General features: G+C 31.5%; 1 protein-coding gene across 1 annotated transcript; it reads right to left on the reverse strand.

The window, feature by feature from the left end:
* Positions 1-1303: 1303 nt before the first annotated feature.
* LOC139487794 (heterochromatin protein 1-binding protein 3-like) lies at positions 1304-15949 on the reverse strand. Its single transcript, XM_071272893.1, has 11 exons — positions 15836-15949; positions 13718-13959; positions 12596-12722; positions 11801-11971; positions 10737-10868; positions 10082-10198; positions 8976-9192; positions 5683-5839; positions 5081-5196; positions 4494-4671; positions 1304-4102 (listed from the first exon to the last, which is right to left on the reverse strand). The coding sequence occupies exons 2-11, from the start codon at positions 13951-13953 to the stop codon at positions 3919-3921; spliced, it is 1635 nt and encodes a 544-aa protein (XP_071128994.1). The 5' UTR covers positions 13954-13959; positions 15836-15949; the 3' UTR covers positions 1304-3918.
* Positions 15950-16702: the final 753 nt, after the last annotated feature.

Here is a 16702-nt window from a genome sequence, read left to right on the forward strand (position 1 = left end):
ATCTAAAAATAATGGATATAGAAAAACATCTCCAAACAATTATCTTTCAAATGATCTGTGATTGTCAGGATCTTGGCAAGTCTTTCATGCTATGAAGAGCTCTTTTATACATGATGATTGCTTGAAACTTTTGTTGTATTTTTCTCAGTTATTACAAACCAGACCTTCTTGATTTTGCATACCATATATGCTTTAAAGCTATACTGTGTAAAACTTATTCATTTCTGTTTGCTGCATACATTTACATGTGACGTCACTGTACCCAAATTACATGGATTACCCAATTTGCAAAAAAAAGGTTGAAAAATTGTTATTGGTTTTCTTAAAAGAGTCTAAACCACTAGTATTTTAATAATTTTGCCATTATGCACACATTCAGCATAGCTATTGAGGAACCAAATGAAAATTTTCCACAGAATCACTTTCCCTTGGTCAAGTTCACAGTTACCATTGTATGAACACAATAGCTATTGTTCTCTCTGGAGTTTATTCAATTGGAAATGTAAATTTCTTCTTGATAAATAGACTTAAGCAGAACAAAAACTTAACTGTTGAAGAGGGTATGTTGGATAGGGACAAAAAAATGGCATTTCAACAGGCCACTGACAGTACTCTCAATAGTTGTTGCAAGGGTTGTTAAACTGTAGATAGCCTGACTCACTGACTTATCAAAGTATCAGATTTAGCACTCTTTACATTTTTATTGAAGTCAACTGGATGCTTATGAAAAGACTATGAACACCAATCAAGACTTTTTGCTACTAAATCAAAAAGCCATGTATTTTTTCAGACACTGTGGTCAGTATAGCCTCATTTTACTATTTGTATGCCCTGCCACTTCTAATTGACCCATTTTTACAGAATTACAACAGTTTGAATATGTTGAACGCAGGAAAGTTGAGAATTTCAAATATCCTAGAGCGGGTGATTATATAAAAACTGCGAAATATAATTTTATATTAAACTGGGACAAATAAACAATTGTCGACCACTAGTTGTTTTGAATTAGGTTTCTTTTGTCTTTGGTTGCTATGTTATTGACATTTAACCCACATCTTTTTTCAATAAAGTGAATATTTGTCTACCTATTTTGACTTCAAGAAAAGAAAACAATTCAGAACTAGATGTTGTATGATATTCAGCAACAAACAACAACCACTGAATTATAGACTCCTGACTTTAGACAGGCACATATGGAATGTGGCAGGGTTAAACAAGATATATGAATAAGCTATAAACACTACTTACAACAAAATAAACATGAATTAATGTATCCTATGCAGGAGAATAACAACTAAGTGTGTGACAATAATGATTTATTTTCGACATTGAATTACATTTTCTAATTATTGATATAAAGACTACTTTGGCAGTGCTCAACACATTAAAATGAAGATCTAAAGCTTCTTAAACTGTCAAAAAATTTTGTATACACATAAATTATCAAGAACTATTGAAATATATTTATCATAACAAGAAAACAAAAAAATATACATAAAACATCTGAATATGAAAAATGTAGAAGCAAAACAAGCAATAATTATAAGATATAAAATCAGTATATTTTATAAAACAACAGAAACTGGTTAACGGTCAATAAAAAATAATTTTGAAAAACAAATAAACAAAAAAGGCAATATATTTAATATTTAAACAAACTTGAGCTTCATCAAGGCTACATTACCAATATTTGGTACATGTATTGAAACAATTGAATCACTTAATTGTGTTCTCTTTAATGTAAAGCTCTTTCCTGCATATGCAGCTATGTTTGCTGAAATTTGTGAATAAAAATCTTTCTTGTTAACGACCATTAAAAATATATAAATACTAAATATTTAACAAAGCAACATACTCAAAAAAGGAAAAACAAAGAAAATGTCTGCATTTATTTCCTTCAGTTCTGTAAAAAACGACAATAAAGATTATTTGTATGAACATATATGTTGCATGGCAATCATGGTAAAACCATGAAAGATCAGTCATAAGAAAAGTTTTTTACCAATTATGCCATAAACATGATCCTAATTCTGATATATAAAAAAAAAACACTTATAAAAGGCCCTTCATAAAGATCAATGCTAATTTTAACAAGAATGAAACTAATATAAATTTTGACAAGTTAATGCTCTACGTATTGCAAAATTCCATTTAACATAACATTTATTTACTTATTAAAAATGTTCATTAGGCAAATAACAAAATGAAAAATAATTCAATTGCAATAAATATCATTAGTGAGGCATGTCACTTTTTTATATTTTACATGGAATTCATAAATATGAATTTTCATATAACCATGATTCAATGAATTTACACTCTCGATGATAACTGATTTAAAAATAATCTTTTACTTTAGGTTTAATTGACTTTATCATTACCTAGGTAACCTAACTATTATAACCATAAAACAAAAATACCAAACTAATTTTAATGTCAATTCATTATTACATAATTTATAGGACTCACAGTAATTTCATTGTATGCTCACAATATAAATAATGTAACACAACTGGCTAAATATTCATTGTTCCAGATATTAAAACCAATAACAATATATTACTGTACTGATGCAAAGTTAACCCATTACCCATAATTCATTGCATTTCCTACAGCAAATTATGATATTTGTGATAATTTCAGACTGGGCAACTGCTTACTCATTTCACCAAAGTGCAGTAGTAATGCTTCAGTCATTCTTCTTACATAAACATCTTGACAAGGATTTTCTATAAATCATGTCTTAAAATTACATCAAATAACAAAGACTTATAATGACAACAATTGTCTCAATATTCTTTAACAATATGCATGTTTTAATGTGATTAAAAGCAATGCAGCTAATGCTACTTTCGTAAAACTTTACTGGGAAAATGGAGTAAACAAAATTGTGCTTGAAATATCCAATCCAGTATTTTCATTGGATGAATTCTGAGTTAGACAATCATATTCTAAATCTTTATGACTGCAATGTCTGATTCTAGGTTCTATATTTAAAAGCAACACAGATACATGCAGACTAGTAAATGTACTCACAAAAATAATGTTTTATATATATATATATAAACAAGTCTAAATTGAAAACTACATATATATATATATATATATCTCATTAACAAAACATAAAGCTTATTTTAGTGAATAAACATAACAATGCTGACCACAATGCTGACCACAATGCTTTGACATGATTATTTAAGTCACCTCACATACATGAAAACTTCAGGATTTACCATAAGCAGCAAAACTATACAAATGGAATTTAGAATTAAATTATAAGAAATGACTGTAAAAAAATTTCTGTCTATTCGGAATAACATAAAAAATGTGGTGCACACTGTTAAATAACCCGCTACACGCGTTATTCGGTGTGCACCATATTTTTCATGTTATTGCTTCATAGACAGAAAAAATATTAGTCATTCCTTAAATAAAACAATTTTGGTTTAAAATCAAATTCATGATTTTTTTTAGAAACAGTATAGAAACATGTGTTTCATATTCAACACTGCTAGAAGTTACATATTATCTGCAAACTAATGACCCATGCCATAATATATTCTTTTCATTTATTATAAAAACCTTAAAATATTGTATTCAAAATTGAAAATTTTACTAATAACGTCTGATTTTAGGACAATTTCTTAAGCATTATTCAGCAGAAGAATATCCAGCAAATCACTACATAATACGACAAATAAACAATAGCTGATATCCAATTATATCAACACAAATGTTTGGGTTTGACCCTGGTTTTACTGTGATGATCCAATGCAATGAACAACTTCCAACTTATATGCCTCGAGTCAGCTGACCATTTATAGAAGTCATGTGATGTCTCTCACTCCTGCACAGCAAGCAACTGACTACCATACAAATAATGATGCTGCCTTTGTATAAATGTACAGAAACAGGTTTTCAGGCCTGTCTTCCTGCATATCGTCCTGACTTTGTTTTACGAACCACATAATTCTCTCCTGAGACTCCTTCATCTCCAATCCATTCTTCAGTTAGATCTTCTACCCCTGCTAGTGTTCTAGGGGGAGGAATAAATGGTTTTGCAAGCTGGAATGTACCACTCATTCCAATTCCTGTTATTTGCCTGAAATAATTGAAAATAAACAATAATGAATGGACTGATCTTCAAAGCATACATAACTTGTAATTAAAAGTAACAAAATTCAGTAAGCTGATTCCTTCATCTTTTTTTTTTCCCCTCTTGCCCATGGTACCCGATGTTGTCAATCTTTTTTTTTCTCTATTTACCATGATGATGTCCATTTAATTTTTCTTTTGCCCATTGTTTTGTCCATCTTACTTTTCTTTTGACCATGGCATTGTCCATCTTTTTTTTTCTTTTGACCGTAGGGATGTCCATCTTTCTTTTTCTAATCGTTTTAGTATGCCCCCTGTTATCCTTTTATCCTTTTTAATTTCACATTTTTTTATTTCTATTTCAGTAACAAAAGTCATTTATAAACAAGAAAACGTACCTTATTACACCATTTTTCAATGCCCTTTCCATGGCAGTTTTAAACTTATGTGGTCGAGATTCGATATTAAAATCAGGATGATAGTCCATGATGTACTGTTTGATTCTAATAACTGTGGACTGTTTAGGTTCATGACTGGCTACAATGGCCTGACAAATCATGTCATCTATGGTTTTACCTTAAAATAGCAAAAAAATATTTAAATGTTTTGAAGAATGTTACAGAAGCACTTTTATCATAGCCTAACATAATTCATCATGATGAATTTTTCATGATGAATTTTTAATGACAAACTTTTCAGGTAATATGAAAAAAAATAATATTCTAATACTAAAAAAAAAATTGCCTTAAATCCAATAGCACCTATAAAAATTGTATTACCTTACTGATGAAAGAGTATGGAGAAGAGACTATAGCAATAATCTAAGTATGATAGCTGTATGCCAAACAGTCACTGAGTATTGATGTGATTCAGAAGGACAATGTGAAAGACCATTACCTTATCCAATAGCATGAAGCACAGGGGAAAATACATGGAATAACTTTTTTACAAATTTTAAACTACTGCTATATTATATTAAACATACTTGATTCTGGATCGAAATCATCCAACAGTAGACGATAAGATCCCTGACCAACACTGTTTCCTGAGGACTGTTCCCATATTCCTTTTTCTATTCCTTTCTCAATAGCTGGTTTCAGCCTGTAACAAAAACACAATAAAGGCAAGTTGACTACAGTGGTTGACTTTGGTTAATGTCTTTCATATTTTTTTTTGTACATTGTTATGTTATAACTTTGGCCTAAGTGTTCTCAATTAAATTGTTCCATACTTTTCATATCTGGGCCTTTTAAATTCAACTATATGGTGCAGGTTTTTCTCACTGTTGAAGACCATAATTATGGTTGCCTTGAATTGCTAACATTCACTTCAGTTTAACTTTGGTGGATAGTAGTCTCATTGGCAATCATACCACATCTTTTTTTATACTAAATCATAAATAAGCATATCTATTTTTGTTAAATCCTTTTGTCAATTTTTTATTGTATTTTACAGGTCTTTTGTTGGTTGTTAGTGTTGTTATTTTTTTTCTTTCATATCTTTAGCATATACCAAGCATCTCCATTTATTCCCATGTAATATGAAAAAAAGCTGTCATATTTGTATTTTCCTTAAAAAGTACATTACCTGGTTTCAGCATTCACACTAGGATAATTTTCAACCAGATATTTCTTAATTTTCCCAAATGAGGCCTCTTTGGGTTCACTACAGTAAGTAAAGGCTAAAGGAAATGTATCATCTATCTTCTCAGGGTTACTGTGTGGATCAGTTTTCTCCCATTTTGCTACAAGATAAATAGTTTTTAATCTCTGCTGCTTATTGATACAACTACAATGCACACCATCAGAATATAAAAAAGTATATATACATTATCTTGTCTCACAAATTGTCATATTAAAACGAAATTTTCAATGTGATTTGATGTAAAAAGAAAGTTTTACAAAATTTGCTCATATGAATTCATCACCAGTGTTTTGAGTTTAGTCTTGAAAAATTACCTGACAAAGACGATGTATGCATGACTATAGTGCCGTTACATTGGATTAAGTTATCAACAGTGAAGTTGAAGTACAATTTAAAATTGTTGTGTATAAAAGACACATTTGATTCCCAGTCAAATAGATTTAAGTATTGGTTAATTTCAAACTATCGACAACCAGGAAATGGGTGCACTGTGGATGTAAAAATTGCTTTCTTGCTACTACTCATTCCATTTGGTAGAAGCAAAAAAAAACTTTATGATTGAGATTTCACCTTTAACAATGAGTGTTGTAAAATTATCGACAAACAGTAAAAATTGCCTACTCGCTACAACTCAACATTATTAAGTTGTTGACCAAATATTAAATCATTCTACTTCATAAAGGCACAGAAAACTTTGAAAAAAGTTTCCTACCAAAGGTCAAAAGGATAACTTGACCTACATTCACCTTTGGTTACACAGGTAAATGAAAACCCTGTAACACATCCACTAAAAATTTTCTTGAAGAAATTTGTCGATCAGAGAAATTTGAGCATCCAAAAAAGTCTGCTTACAACAGTGTATATAAAAATATCATTGACTTGTGTTTTGCCTTATTTCAAAAAGGTTTTAGCAGAGTTAAGCCAATATGCACAATATGGTTAGAAACAGAACTTGAATGATATTTCCATAATAAATCTTAAAAGAGCAAATCACATCATAGAACACAATACAGTTTGACTAACCCCAACAAGTGAAACTGCGAGCTACTGCTCACTGCTGATACCCCCGCCGCAATTGGATAATATTAATAGTGTAAAAAAATGCAAGTGTTCGGTAAACAGGAAGTTGTCGAGTGATGAATCTGAAAACGCATCACACGGTATAGCTGACTTATATAAATCCTGAAACCAAATTTCAGAAATCCTTGTATTGTAGTTCCTGAGAAAAATGTGACGAAAATTTTCAACTTGGCTATCATGTGTAAAATCGTACAAGTGTTCGGTAAACAGGAAGTTGTCAAGTGATCAATCTGAAAACGCATCACACGGTAAAGCTGACTTAGATAAACCCTGAAACCAAATTTCAGAAATCCTTGTATTGTAGTTCCTGAGAAAAATGTGACGAAAATTTTCAACTTGGCTATCATGTGTAAAATCATACAAGTGTTCGGTAAACAGGAAGTTGTCAAGTGATCAATCTGAAAACGCATCACACGGTATAGCTGACTTAGTTAAACCCTGAAACCAAATTTCAGAAATCCATGTATTGTAGTTCCTGAGAAAAATGTGACGAAAGTTTCATGGGACGGACTGACTGACGGACGGACGGACAGACTGATGGACGGACAGACAGAGGTAAAACAGTATACCCCCCCTTTTTAAAGCGGGTTTAAAGCGGGGGTATAATAATACTAATGAAACATGCTACTTCTTATATATGATACAGTGTTCTCCCCAGAAATTTTGGATAGCATCACATTTGGCGTAAAAAATAAATTGTATTTTTTTCAATGTAATTTGTCGCGTCGTGGTAATGCTCTATTTCCTTTATGTTATATACCTTATTGTTTATTACAAAATGTATTATATTGTTTGTATGCTATAGGCCCTTTTTTGATGAATAAAATATTCTATTCCACCCTATTCTTTGTGTCTATACTGTTGAATTTATAACTGAGAATACAATTAAACTAAAACCATGAGAACAGTATTTTCAGTTTATGTTTTCTATATTCATTTATAGTTCCAGAATTAATTTATTCCTCTTGGGCCATATACAATTGCACTAAATGTGTAGGAAAAAACACTGGTTATTATAATAAAAAAAAGGAAAGAGAAAGTATCATATAGCAATATAATTTAAATTAAAAAACTTTCTTTATCATGTCTATCAAATATATTGGTTCATGGTTCCAGTTGTTTCTTTTTATCAAAATGATATATATTTTTAACAAGGTTATTTAAAAAATAGTCTGTTAATGCTTAGTTTTCTCTTTAGGTTTCTGTCTACTGTGCCATTTGTGGATATATGTAGTTATTATTGTAAAATGCGGGTTTTTGTCATATCTGATCCGATTCCAATCAGTAGTTTACACTAAAATATTAAATGGCCGCCGAAAACAATGAAAAATACAAAAATAAAACAATGTTTGACAAGAGATTGGGAATGAATATGTCTTTTTTAATGCATTAAATGGATGAAACATAAACTGAAGCCAATTATGATCACTTTCTAAAAAAAGAACAAAACTTATATAGTTCAAAATCAAAATTTTCACTCTCGATTTACAACTAGTTATAGGAAATGAAAGAAAGTAATACTAATATTTTGAAAGTCATAAAAAGATAAGACTCAATCTCTTTTCAAAAGAGAAAAAATGTTTGTTTCTTTGAATTTTCATTTTGCAAACATATATTTTGATTTATTTTATGATTTTCTTTTCTCCTGTCAAAATTTGAGATTGCATACCACGTGGTATTAATCATGTCACAAGTGACAGCTTGGGGTTTTAGTATCCAACCAGTTACCACCCAAAGGGCAATTAACACCTATGTAATCACTTTAAATTGCCTCTATTGTCCGACTTGAAGGGATTACAATTAAGGGTGATATATTTTTTTTAATATCATAAGCGGTAATTAGATGAAAGTTCACAATTTAGGACATGGCTTTGCCATACAGAAACGAGAAAAATAACATCTTGAAAATAATTATAGCGTCACAGAAATTATTATAGCGTCGCGGATATTATTATAGCGTCACAGGAAGAAAATATAGCGACGCTAAAACAGCCTGGGGAGAACATTGTATGACATCTAGTTCAGGTCTAGTATCCAAATACCAGCTAATCAAGTTAACAGAAAATGGACATGCATTCCCTATACCAAGCTTCGCCTCAAGTTCAAAAGTTTTGCAATATCATATTTTAGTGTTTTTAATTGTGTTGTTTACTTACGTTTTTTAATATGTCGTTTTTTCTTCTTTTTCTTTTGTGGCTCTTCTTCCTTTTTAACATCTCCCTTTTTGTCATCCCCCTTCTTGTCGTCCCCCTTCTCTTCTAATTTTCTCTTTGTTCCTTTTTTCTTTGGTGTCTCTTCCTCTGGTTTGACTGGTTCTTCATCTCCTTCCTTGTTTTCTTTTTCTGATTCTTTCCTTTCTTTTTTCTTCTGAAGCTACAGAGCAAAACAATAGAATTGTATCAGTCTCTATACATTTTATCTGCTTTTTTTAACCTATATAAACAAGGCTGGATGAACCAAAAGTTTATCCAGTCAAGAATAATAGGTTAGAATGAACATTTTTTAACACAATGTGTCTTCAAAGCAACAATTTATCTTTATCCAACCTTTGTTCCATTCCAAAAATCGTAGCTGAAACTTCTCAACCTAAGTCCCAACAAAATCACTTTAATTCAAAGTGCTATGAAGGGTAAAGATTGCTTTAATTTATCAATGGGGAGTAAAATCAAACATAGAATTTCAAAAACATGGTGGTGGACAAAGGAAGAAAACTCCAATTTTAAAGATTACTTTAACAATGACATCATTCACATTTTTAGAACAGATATTAGATTCCTGCACCTTGCACAAGTTATGTAATTTTTTATTACAACTATAACATCATGTTGCAACTTGAATATCTGAGCATATATTACATTGATAAATCTCTTCATGGATAGGATGTTAAGAATGTTATGATCAATGCACTATATTTTGTGTACTGTGGATTCATTATTATTCGTTAGAAACCAATTTCTTGGATTTCGTTGTTACCCAGCAACCACAAATCCCAATGTCGACAAATTACAAGATTTCAATAAGAATTATACAGACTTGGCAAAACCATGAAATCAAATATCCCCCAAAACTAAGGTCTTCCAAATCCAGGAAAATTGGTATCCATGAAAATAAATGCATCCACAGTGTCTCAAAAGTAGTGATAAACCTTGGAAATTTAGATATCATGTAAGTACCATATAGGCTTCTTACTGCATTTCATGCAATCTTTACCCCAAAAAATCATAAAAAATATACAATTGATAGCATTGTTAGCATCACATACTTTTTCTTCTTTTTTCTGTTTTTCCTTTTCTTTCTCTTTCTCTTCCTTTTCTTTGATGTCTTCCCTTGGTTCAGCACCAAATATTCTGTAAAACCCGCACTTCCCTGTACCTTTTACCTGTAATCATTCAAAATTCTTTTGTTAAGCATATCTTAATAGATCACCATTGGAAACTGGCCTCAAAGCCAAGCTCAATACATAAGACATCACCACTAACACACATGCTTTGTTTACTATGTAATATGCATGCTTGAAATTCTCCTCCGCAGATTAGACACTAAATCGTTAATTCAAAATGATTTCATGCTTAATTAAACAAGTGCACCAATTATCATTAATATTCAAACACTATCAAAGACCATCAAAGGTAAAAAAAAATAAAAAGCCGATGATTTCCTGTACATTTGATAAACAAAACTAATCCTGGAAATGAGCCAGATCATACACAAAATTTCAGAGGGTCCACAGGACTACTGATTTACCAGGTTTGGGTAGTCCTCCTAGTTTTCAAGCAAATTCAGGAATCCTAGTGCTATGATTTAGTTCATTTCCCCTGATTTTTTTAACCCTGCTCACCATTTAACATTACATTTGATAATCACAATTTTAATAAGGCATTTCACAATGAGTGTCAAAAGTGCCATTTAATACTAACCAGTTCAATACGTCCATAATAAACTCCACGTTCCAGGGCTTGTAACAATTTATGTGGCTGTAAGTCCACTTGAAGAGCAGGATATTTGTTGGCAGTCGCTACTTTTATATTAGGAAATCTCACTCCATTCGTCTAGCAAGTGTTAAGAAAATATTACAATCTCTAATGCACTTTAATTTCAGTATTTTGTTTATCAAATAGATTTTTTTGCAAGTAAACTAAAATACTGTAAACCAAGTTATGTTCAGGGATCTTTCTTTCCATCTTAACTGAGTATGAATTCAATTTTTGTGATTTTCTAAAAGTTTTACACATTCACTTTATATTTTCTACTACCAAAATTCACAATAAAAAAAGGCACACAAAAAAAAGATGGTTTACAGTAGACATTCAACCACTCTACTTTTAAGTGTGACCATATATTAGGCATGCTGGTAAAATCAGTAAATCTATGATTTAAGTGTGTGTTTGCAGGCTGGAAAATTTAGTAAATCTATGATTTTCAGTGTCTTTGCAAGCTGATAAATATAGTTAATTTATGATTTAAAGTATATGTTAAATTGGTATTTAATGCAATTTTCAACATTATTGTACTATTTGGTGAGTTGATTTTTTTGGTAGAGGAATCTTGAGTACCAAGAGAGAACACTGACCTTCGGTTGACCTTCAGTAGGAAACCTGACAATCATAGCCAATTAAGATTGGGGGATTCAAACTTACAACTTTAGTGTTGACAGGCTAGTGATACAGCAGTTCCACTAAATAGGCCATTGGGCCAACAATACCCCAATTGATTGTACCCTAAGTATGTGTTTGCATGCTGATAAGTTTAGTAAATCTATGATTGTTAGTGTTTGTTTCAGGGGGTGATTTTTTTTGCTAATGTATGATCATAAGTGTGTTTGCATGGCACTGGATTTGTTTTATCTATGATTGTAATTGTTTGTTTGCAGGCAGGTGATTTGTTTTGTTAATCTATGATCATACATGTGTTTGCATGGCAGAAGATTTTTGATAATCTATGATTGTAAGTGTGTTTGCATTCTGTCAAATAATATGGATACAGGATTTCCGGTCTCTTTTAGAATTTCCTCCACAATATCTCTCATTTTCATGGTTAGACTTTCTGCCTTGGGTTTTGTAGATTTTGGCTTTGCTTTTATTTCTCTGATTAAGCCCTTATAAGGTGATGATTCTTTGATTCCAAATTCCTTTCCAAACTTATCTTTGACATCCTGAAAGAAAAAAATGGAATTTTTTAAGGACAGATATATTAGGATGAATACGATGTATTCAATTATCAAACCAGAAAAAAATAAGATTCAAGTAGATCTGACTGCAATAAATATCACAAGCAACATGAATAGTACTATTAGGACACTCAAGACCATCTAGTACTTGACATTTTGTATAGATTTCTGTGTGCTGTCAACTGTTATGTTGTTGAGTTGCTGTCTTATTCATTCCTACCCAGCATTTACTTTTTATTCTTATTGGTTTCAAAGGTCCATAAAAATATTTTGGGTGTCTTTACCAAAATTAAAATAATTATGTCTAACATCCATTTGGTCTTTTTCGAATACTTTAGCATACACGAATGAACTTCAGTTAAGTCTTAAATTGTGCTATAAAGTTATGTAAATTTTACCTAAATAGAATTTATTTGTTTCAAAGCTTCAAATAAGAAAGAAAAAAAACCACTAACAAAATTTAATGCAAAATTTCTTGAAAAAAAAATCTGCAATCGGTACTTTAAGTCATGTAAGTTTTGTTACCAAAGTATCTGACATGCATTTCTTTTGTAGCAGTTTATTCTGTGTGCTAATAAATAATAATAGAAATCAGAAAAAATGTTTTACCCTGTTAAACTGTGATGGATCTACTGTAACTGGGATATTCTGTTGTGCACAGAAATCTGTGAAGTATTCAAACAAGGTCTGGTATGATACGGAGGCTCCTTCCCTTGACTCTACATGCTCTGTTAGCCTGTAAAATTAAAGAACCTTAGTGAGCACGCTCACATACCCCACGTCCCCACATTGTCATTGGAGAAATTAAATAAGTATAAGAAAAAAAAATTGTATAAGAAAAAATATTGAATAATAATTTCCTGTCAATATACATAGTATGTCCTTATTATCTACAAAATTTCATGAAATTCTGTTGTGTGTTTTCAGAGGAGTTGAGATGACAAACTGTTGCAGAAGTACATTGAAGCAAATAAGTTCAAAGGGGCTTAACTCCTAGAAAAAAATTGAACCGTAATTTCCTGTTGATATGCACATCTACATAGTATGTCCTTATTATCTACAAAGTTTCGTGAAATTCTGTTGTGTGGTTTGAGAGGAGTTGCGATGACAAACTGTTGCAGTAGTACATTAAAGTAAATAAGTTCAAAGGGGCGTAACTCCTAGAAAAAAAATTGAATCGCAATTTCCCGTCGATATGCACAACTACATAGTATGTCCTTATTATCTGAAAAGGTTTTGTGAAATTCTGTTGTGTGGTTTGAGAGGAGTTGCGATGACAAGAAACAGGACTGACGGACGGACAGACTGACGGACGGACAGGTCAAAAACATTATACCCTCCCCAACTTCGTTGCGTGGGGTATAATAAATATTGTAACCATCTACTATACCTATATACATATATACTTATATTTACCTATGTAAATAGATCACTTTAATTGTTTTTAATGTATCAATATTTATTTAAATTTTAGAAAACTGGAACTGAAGTCAGGCGGGGCATTTTAAATTACAAGCACTATTACATGTATTATTAGAAACAGTCAAGATGAAGAACATCATTAAAATCATGGTTATTTAGATTTTGGGTTATTTACCAAACAAACAATTTGTACCTTATAAAAGTATATAGTTTTAGCCTATATTTCCATTTCCTTATTATCCAATTCCATAAAACAGTGTTTCATGAGGAAAATATAAATGTATTTTAGTGTAATATATAAAAACTTACCAGTCTGTCAGCTGCTGTTCACCAGGTGGAACAGTTCTTTTTCTTTTTTCTAAAATCACTGGCACTTCTGCCTCCAGCACTGGTGGCTTTTCTTTTTTCTTTGGCTTTACATCTTTTTTCTTATTTTTTTCTATTTCTGTTTCTTTTTCCTCTTCAGGTTCCTTTGTTAATTGTTTGCTTCTTTCTTTTTCTGCCAAGTATTCCTGAGTCTTCTTCTTTAATTTTATTGAAGGCATTGTTTACTGCAAATAAAATCAAAATATATTAGAATGACATGTATGCCCTTTACTCATGTTACTGAACATATTGAATGCATAAATAGTGAGGCATACAAAATTTTTCCCATACAAACAGATTGTTGGATTTCTGTCAATTATCTGACAGGGGAAGTGCTTTTTGAATTTTTGCTTGGAGAACCTGAAACAGAAAGTCTTCTAAAACAAGATGGATCACGGTTCTTGGTAAGAGTCACTAAAATATCTGAAAACAGGATAAATTCAATGGTGGGACTCCAAACATTTTGAACTATTCTAGGATTTATCCTAGCAAATTCCTTCCTAAAAACCCTGATGGATTGTGAACTGTTACTCATGAATGAGGCAAACTATAATTACTTGGTGTACAGGAAATTACAATGTTGTAGTTCTTGAGAAAAATACTTTAAACCTCATGATCATGGTCATAAGTGTATGAATATATATATATTTGTTTATCATGATCAAATAGTTGATAAAACATGTGTAAGTGATGGAAGCGAAATGCATCCCACAATATTGTGCCGAAATACAACTTGATAATAAATTTCAGGAAGCTCTGAAATGTGCAGTTCTTGAGAAAAAAAAATACCATGGGACTGACTGATGGAGCAACTGACAGCTAGAGGTCAACCAGTTAACCTTTCCTTCAGAGAAAGGGAATACATGCAAACTTGGTAAAATCACAAACTTGATCTTTATTACTATAAATACATGTAAATACAACTACACACAAAAATTTCTGCATCAGCCAGCACAGTGAAATAATTATACAATTTATAAAGTGTTTCTACACTATGGCATCTACTGACAACATCAGCTATATTGATTGATTTGTAGAACTTGTCTTTCTTTAGCCACTAATTAGTTTTGTAAACTCAACATTAATGCTTTCGTCATCTGCTGCACTCAGGCATTTTATCAAAATAAAAATCGAGCTTCCATCTTCATCTTTATATTTGATTTCTACCTTGGTAAAACTTGTGACTTGATTGTAGTAGAAAGTACAAATGTATAAACACTGCCCCACATGATAATCTGTTAAGACTTTTAAAGACTCTCCATAGTTAAATAGGGGTCTCATTGGGGGTTCTGATCCCGGATCCTGCTTACTGTTTTGTCAGATTCCTGTATTCCGCTTGTAAACACTATGTACTTAAGCAATTCTCATTTTTTGCAATCCCCTCTGTCCCGCTAGACTTCATTTCCCGTTTTCAAAATGCACAATAATTTGACTTTCATGTTTCACGCTAACAAAAAATCAGCAGTCCAGCGTCACGCTTAGAACCCAATGAGACCCACTTAAATTTCAGAATAATTAAAAATGTGCAAGCAGACAGCTACTTGCCTGAATTCATACAAAGAAAAACAACACATACATTTCAACTCTCACATTATCAATATACTTGTTAAAAGTATTCCATGTCAAATAAAATTAAAAGTAAAGGATTGCCATGATTGTCTTAAAATTTAAAGTCCCTTGTTTTGATGGACTGATAAAAATAAAACCTGTATGGGCCTCTAATCACGTGACCAGTCTGCTTACTATAAATAGATCGATATATAAAAAAAAAATGCTGTGTTGATCGCATGTTTATGGTCGAATTTCAATTTTACCCAAGTCGGGAAATATTGATGCATCTCAATTATAGCAATGCAATGATACCTGTTGTTGCTAAATTGCACCTGCATTTAGAAATTTAATAAGAATTTGAAAGGTGATTTATCGAGCAAGTGGACCTATGGCTATGCAATCAATGAGTGCATACGAGTCGAATGATCCGGTTAATTAGGTTTGCAAATAATAAATGCAATAATAAAAACTTGAAAATTGTGTGTTTTCACACTATGTTTATAAACCTACCACTTCTTGCAGCACAGCAAAGTAGGTCAGCTTGTACATAAAATGCCAATGCTAATGACGCCCTAACTGATGAGAGGAAACGCAAGAAAGCATAGCTGAAAAATCGGAAACCAGTTCATCAAGAGGCTTACTAGCTTGTTGTTGATATTTTAGATTTTATCCGTGTACAGTGAATTTAAAATTTTAAGTTAGTTAGGGAAATGTTTTAGTGTATAAATTTTAATTAACTCCCGTCTGGATGATATCCGCTGAGGAGGTGTTCCATAACTGGAAGGATTTACGTATAGAAGAAAAAGTTGTGTACAAAATACAAATACAATACACTGATTGAAAGGGGCATTAAAATTGACAATTAACAAATGAAGAATGTTGAATTTTGATACAAAGATACATGTTACAAATCGACAATTTACGAATGAAGCATTCTGATGAAATTGCACAGTTACAAGTAACAAACTGACAATTTACCGATTAAGAATGTTAAAACTACAAAGGTGCAAGTTACAAATTGACAATTTACAAATTAAGCATTATGAATTTCACAATAACAAGTTACAAATTAACAATTTACGAATTAACAATTTAGAAATTGCACAGTAACAAGTTACGAATTGACAAGTTACGAATTAAGAATTTTGACCCCGTTGGCTTTCCATACATTAGGGAACGATCATTTTACATCAAAGGGGTATGTTTTAAAAAAAAAAAATATTCTGATCCACAATTTGATGAAAACAATTGAAATAGTAGAGTCAAACAGATGAGATGTCAGGCAAAACATATTTTGAAAGTCAACCAGATTTTCATCTACAGATTTTCTCCATACCTTATGTATAAACGGTTAGGCTCACGTCAGGTGATGCTGAA

Source organism: Mytilus edulis, chromosome 9 (genome assembly GCF_963676685.1).
Source record: "Mytilus edulis chromosome 9, xbMytEdul2.2, whole genome shotgun sequence".
In the NCBI taxonomy this organism is placed as follows: domain Eukaryota; kingdom Metazoa; phylum Mollusca; class Bivalvia; order Mytilida; family Mytilidae; genus Mytilus; species Mytilus edulis.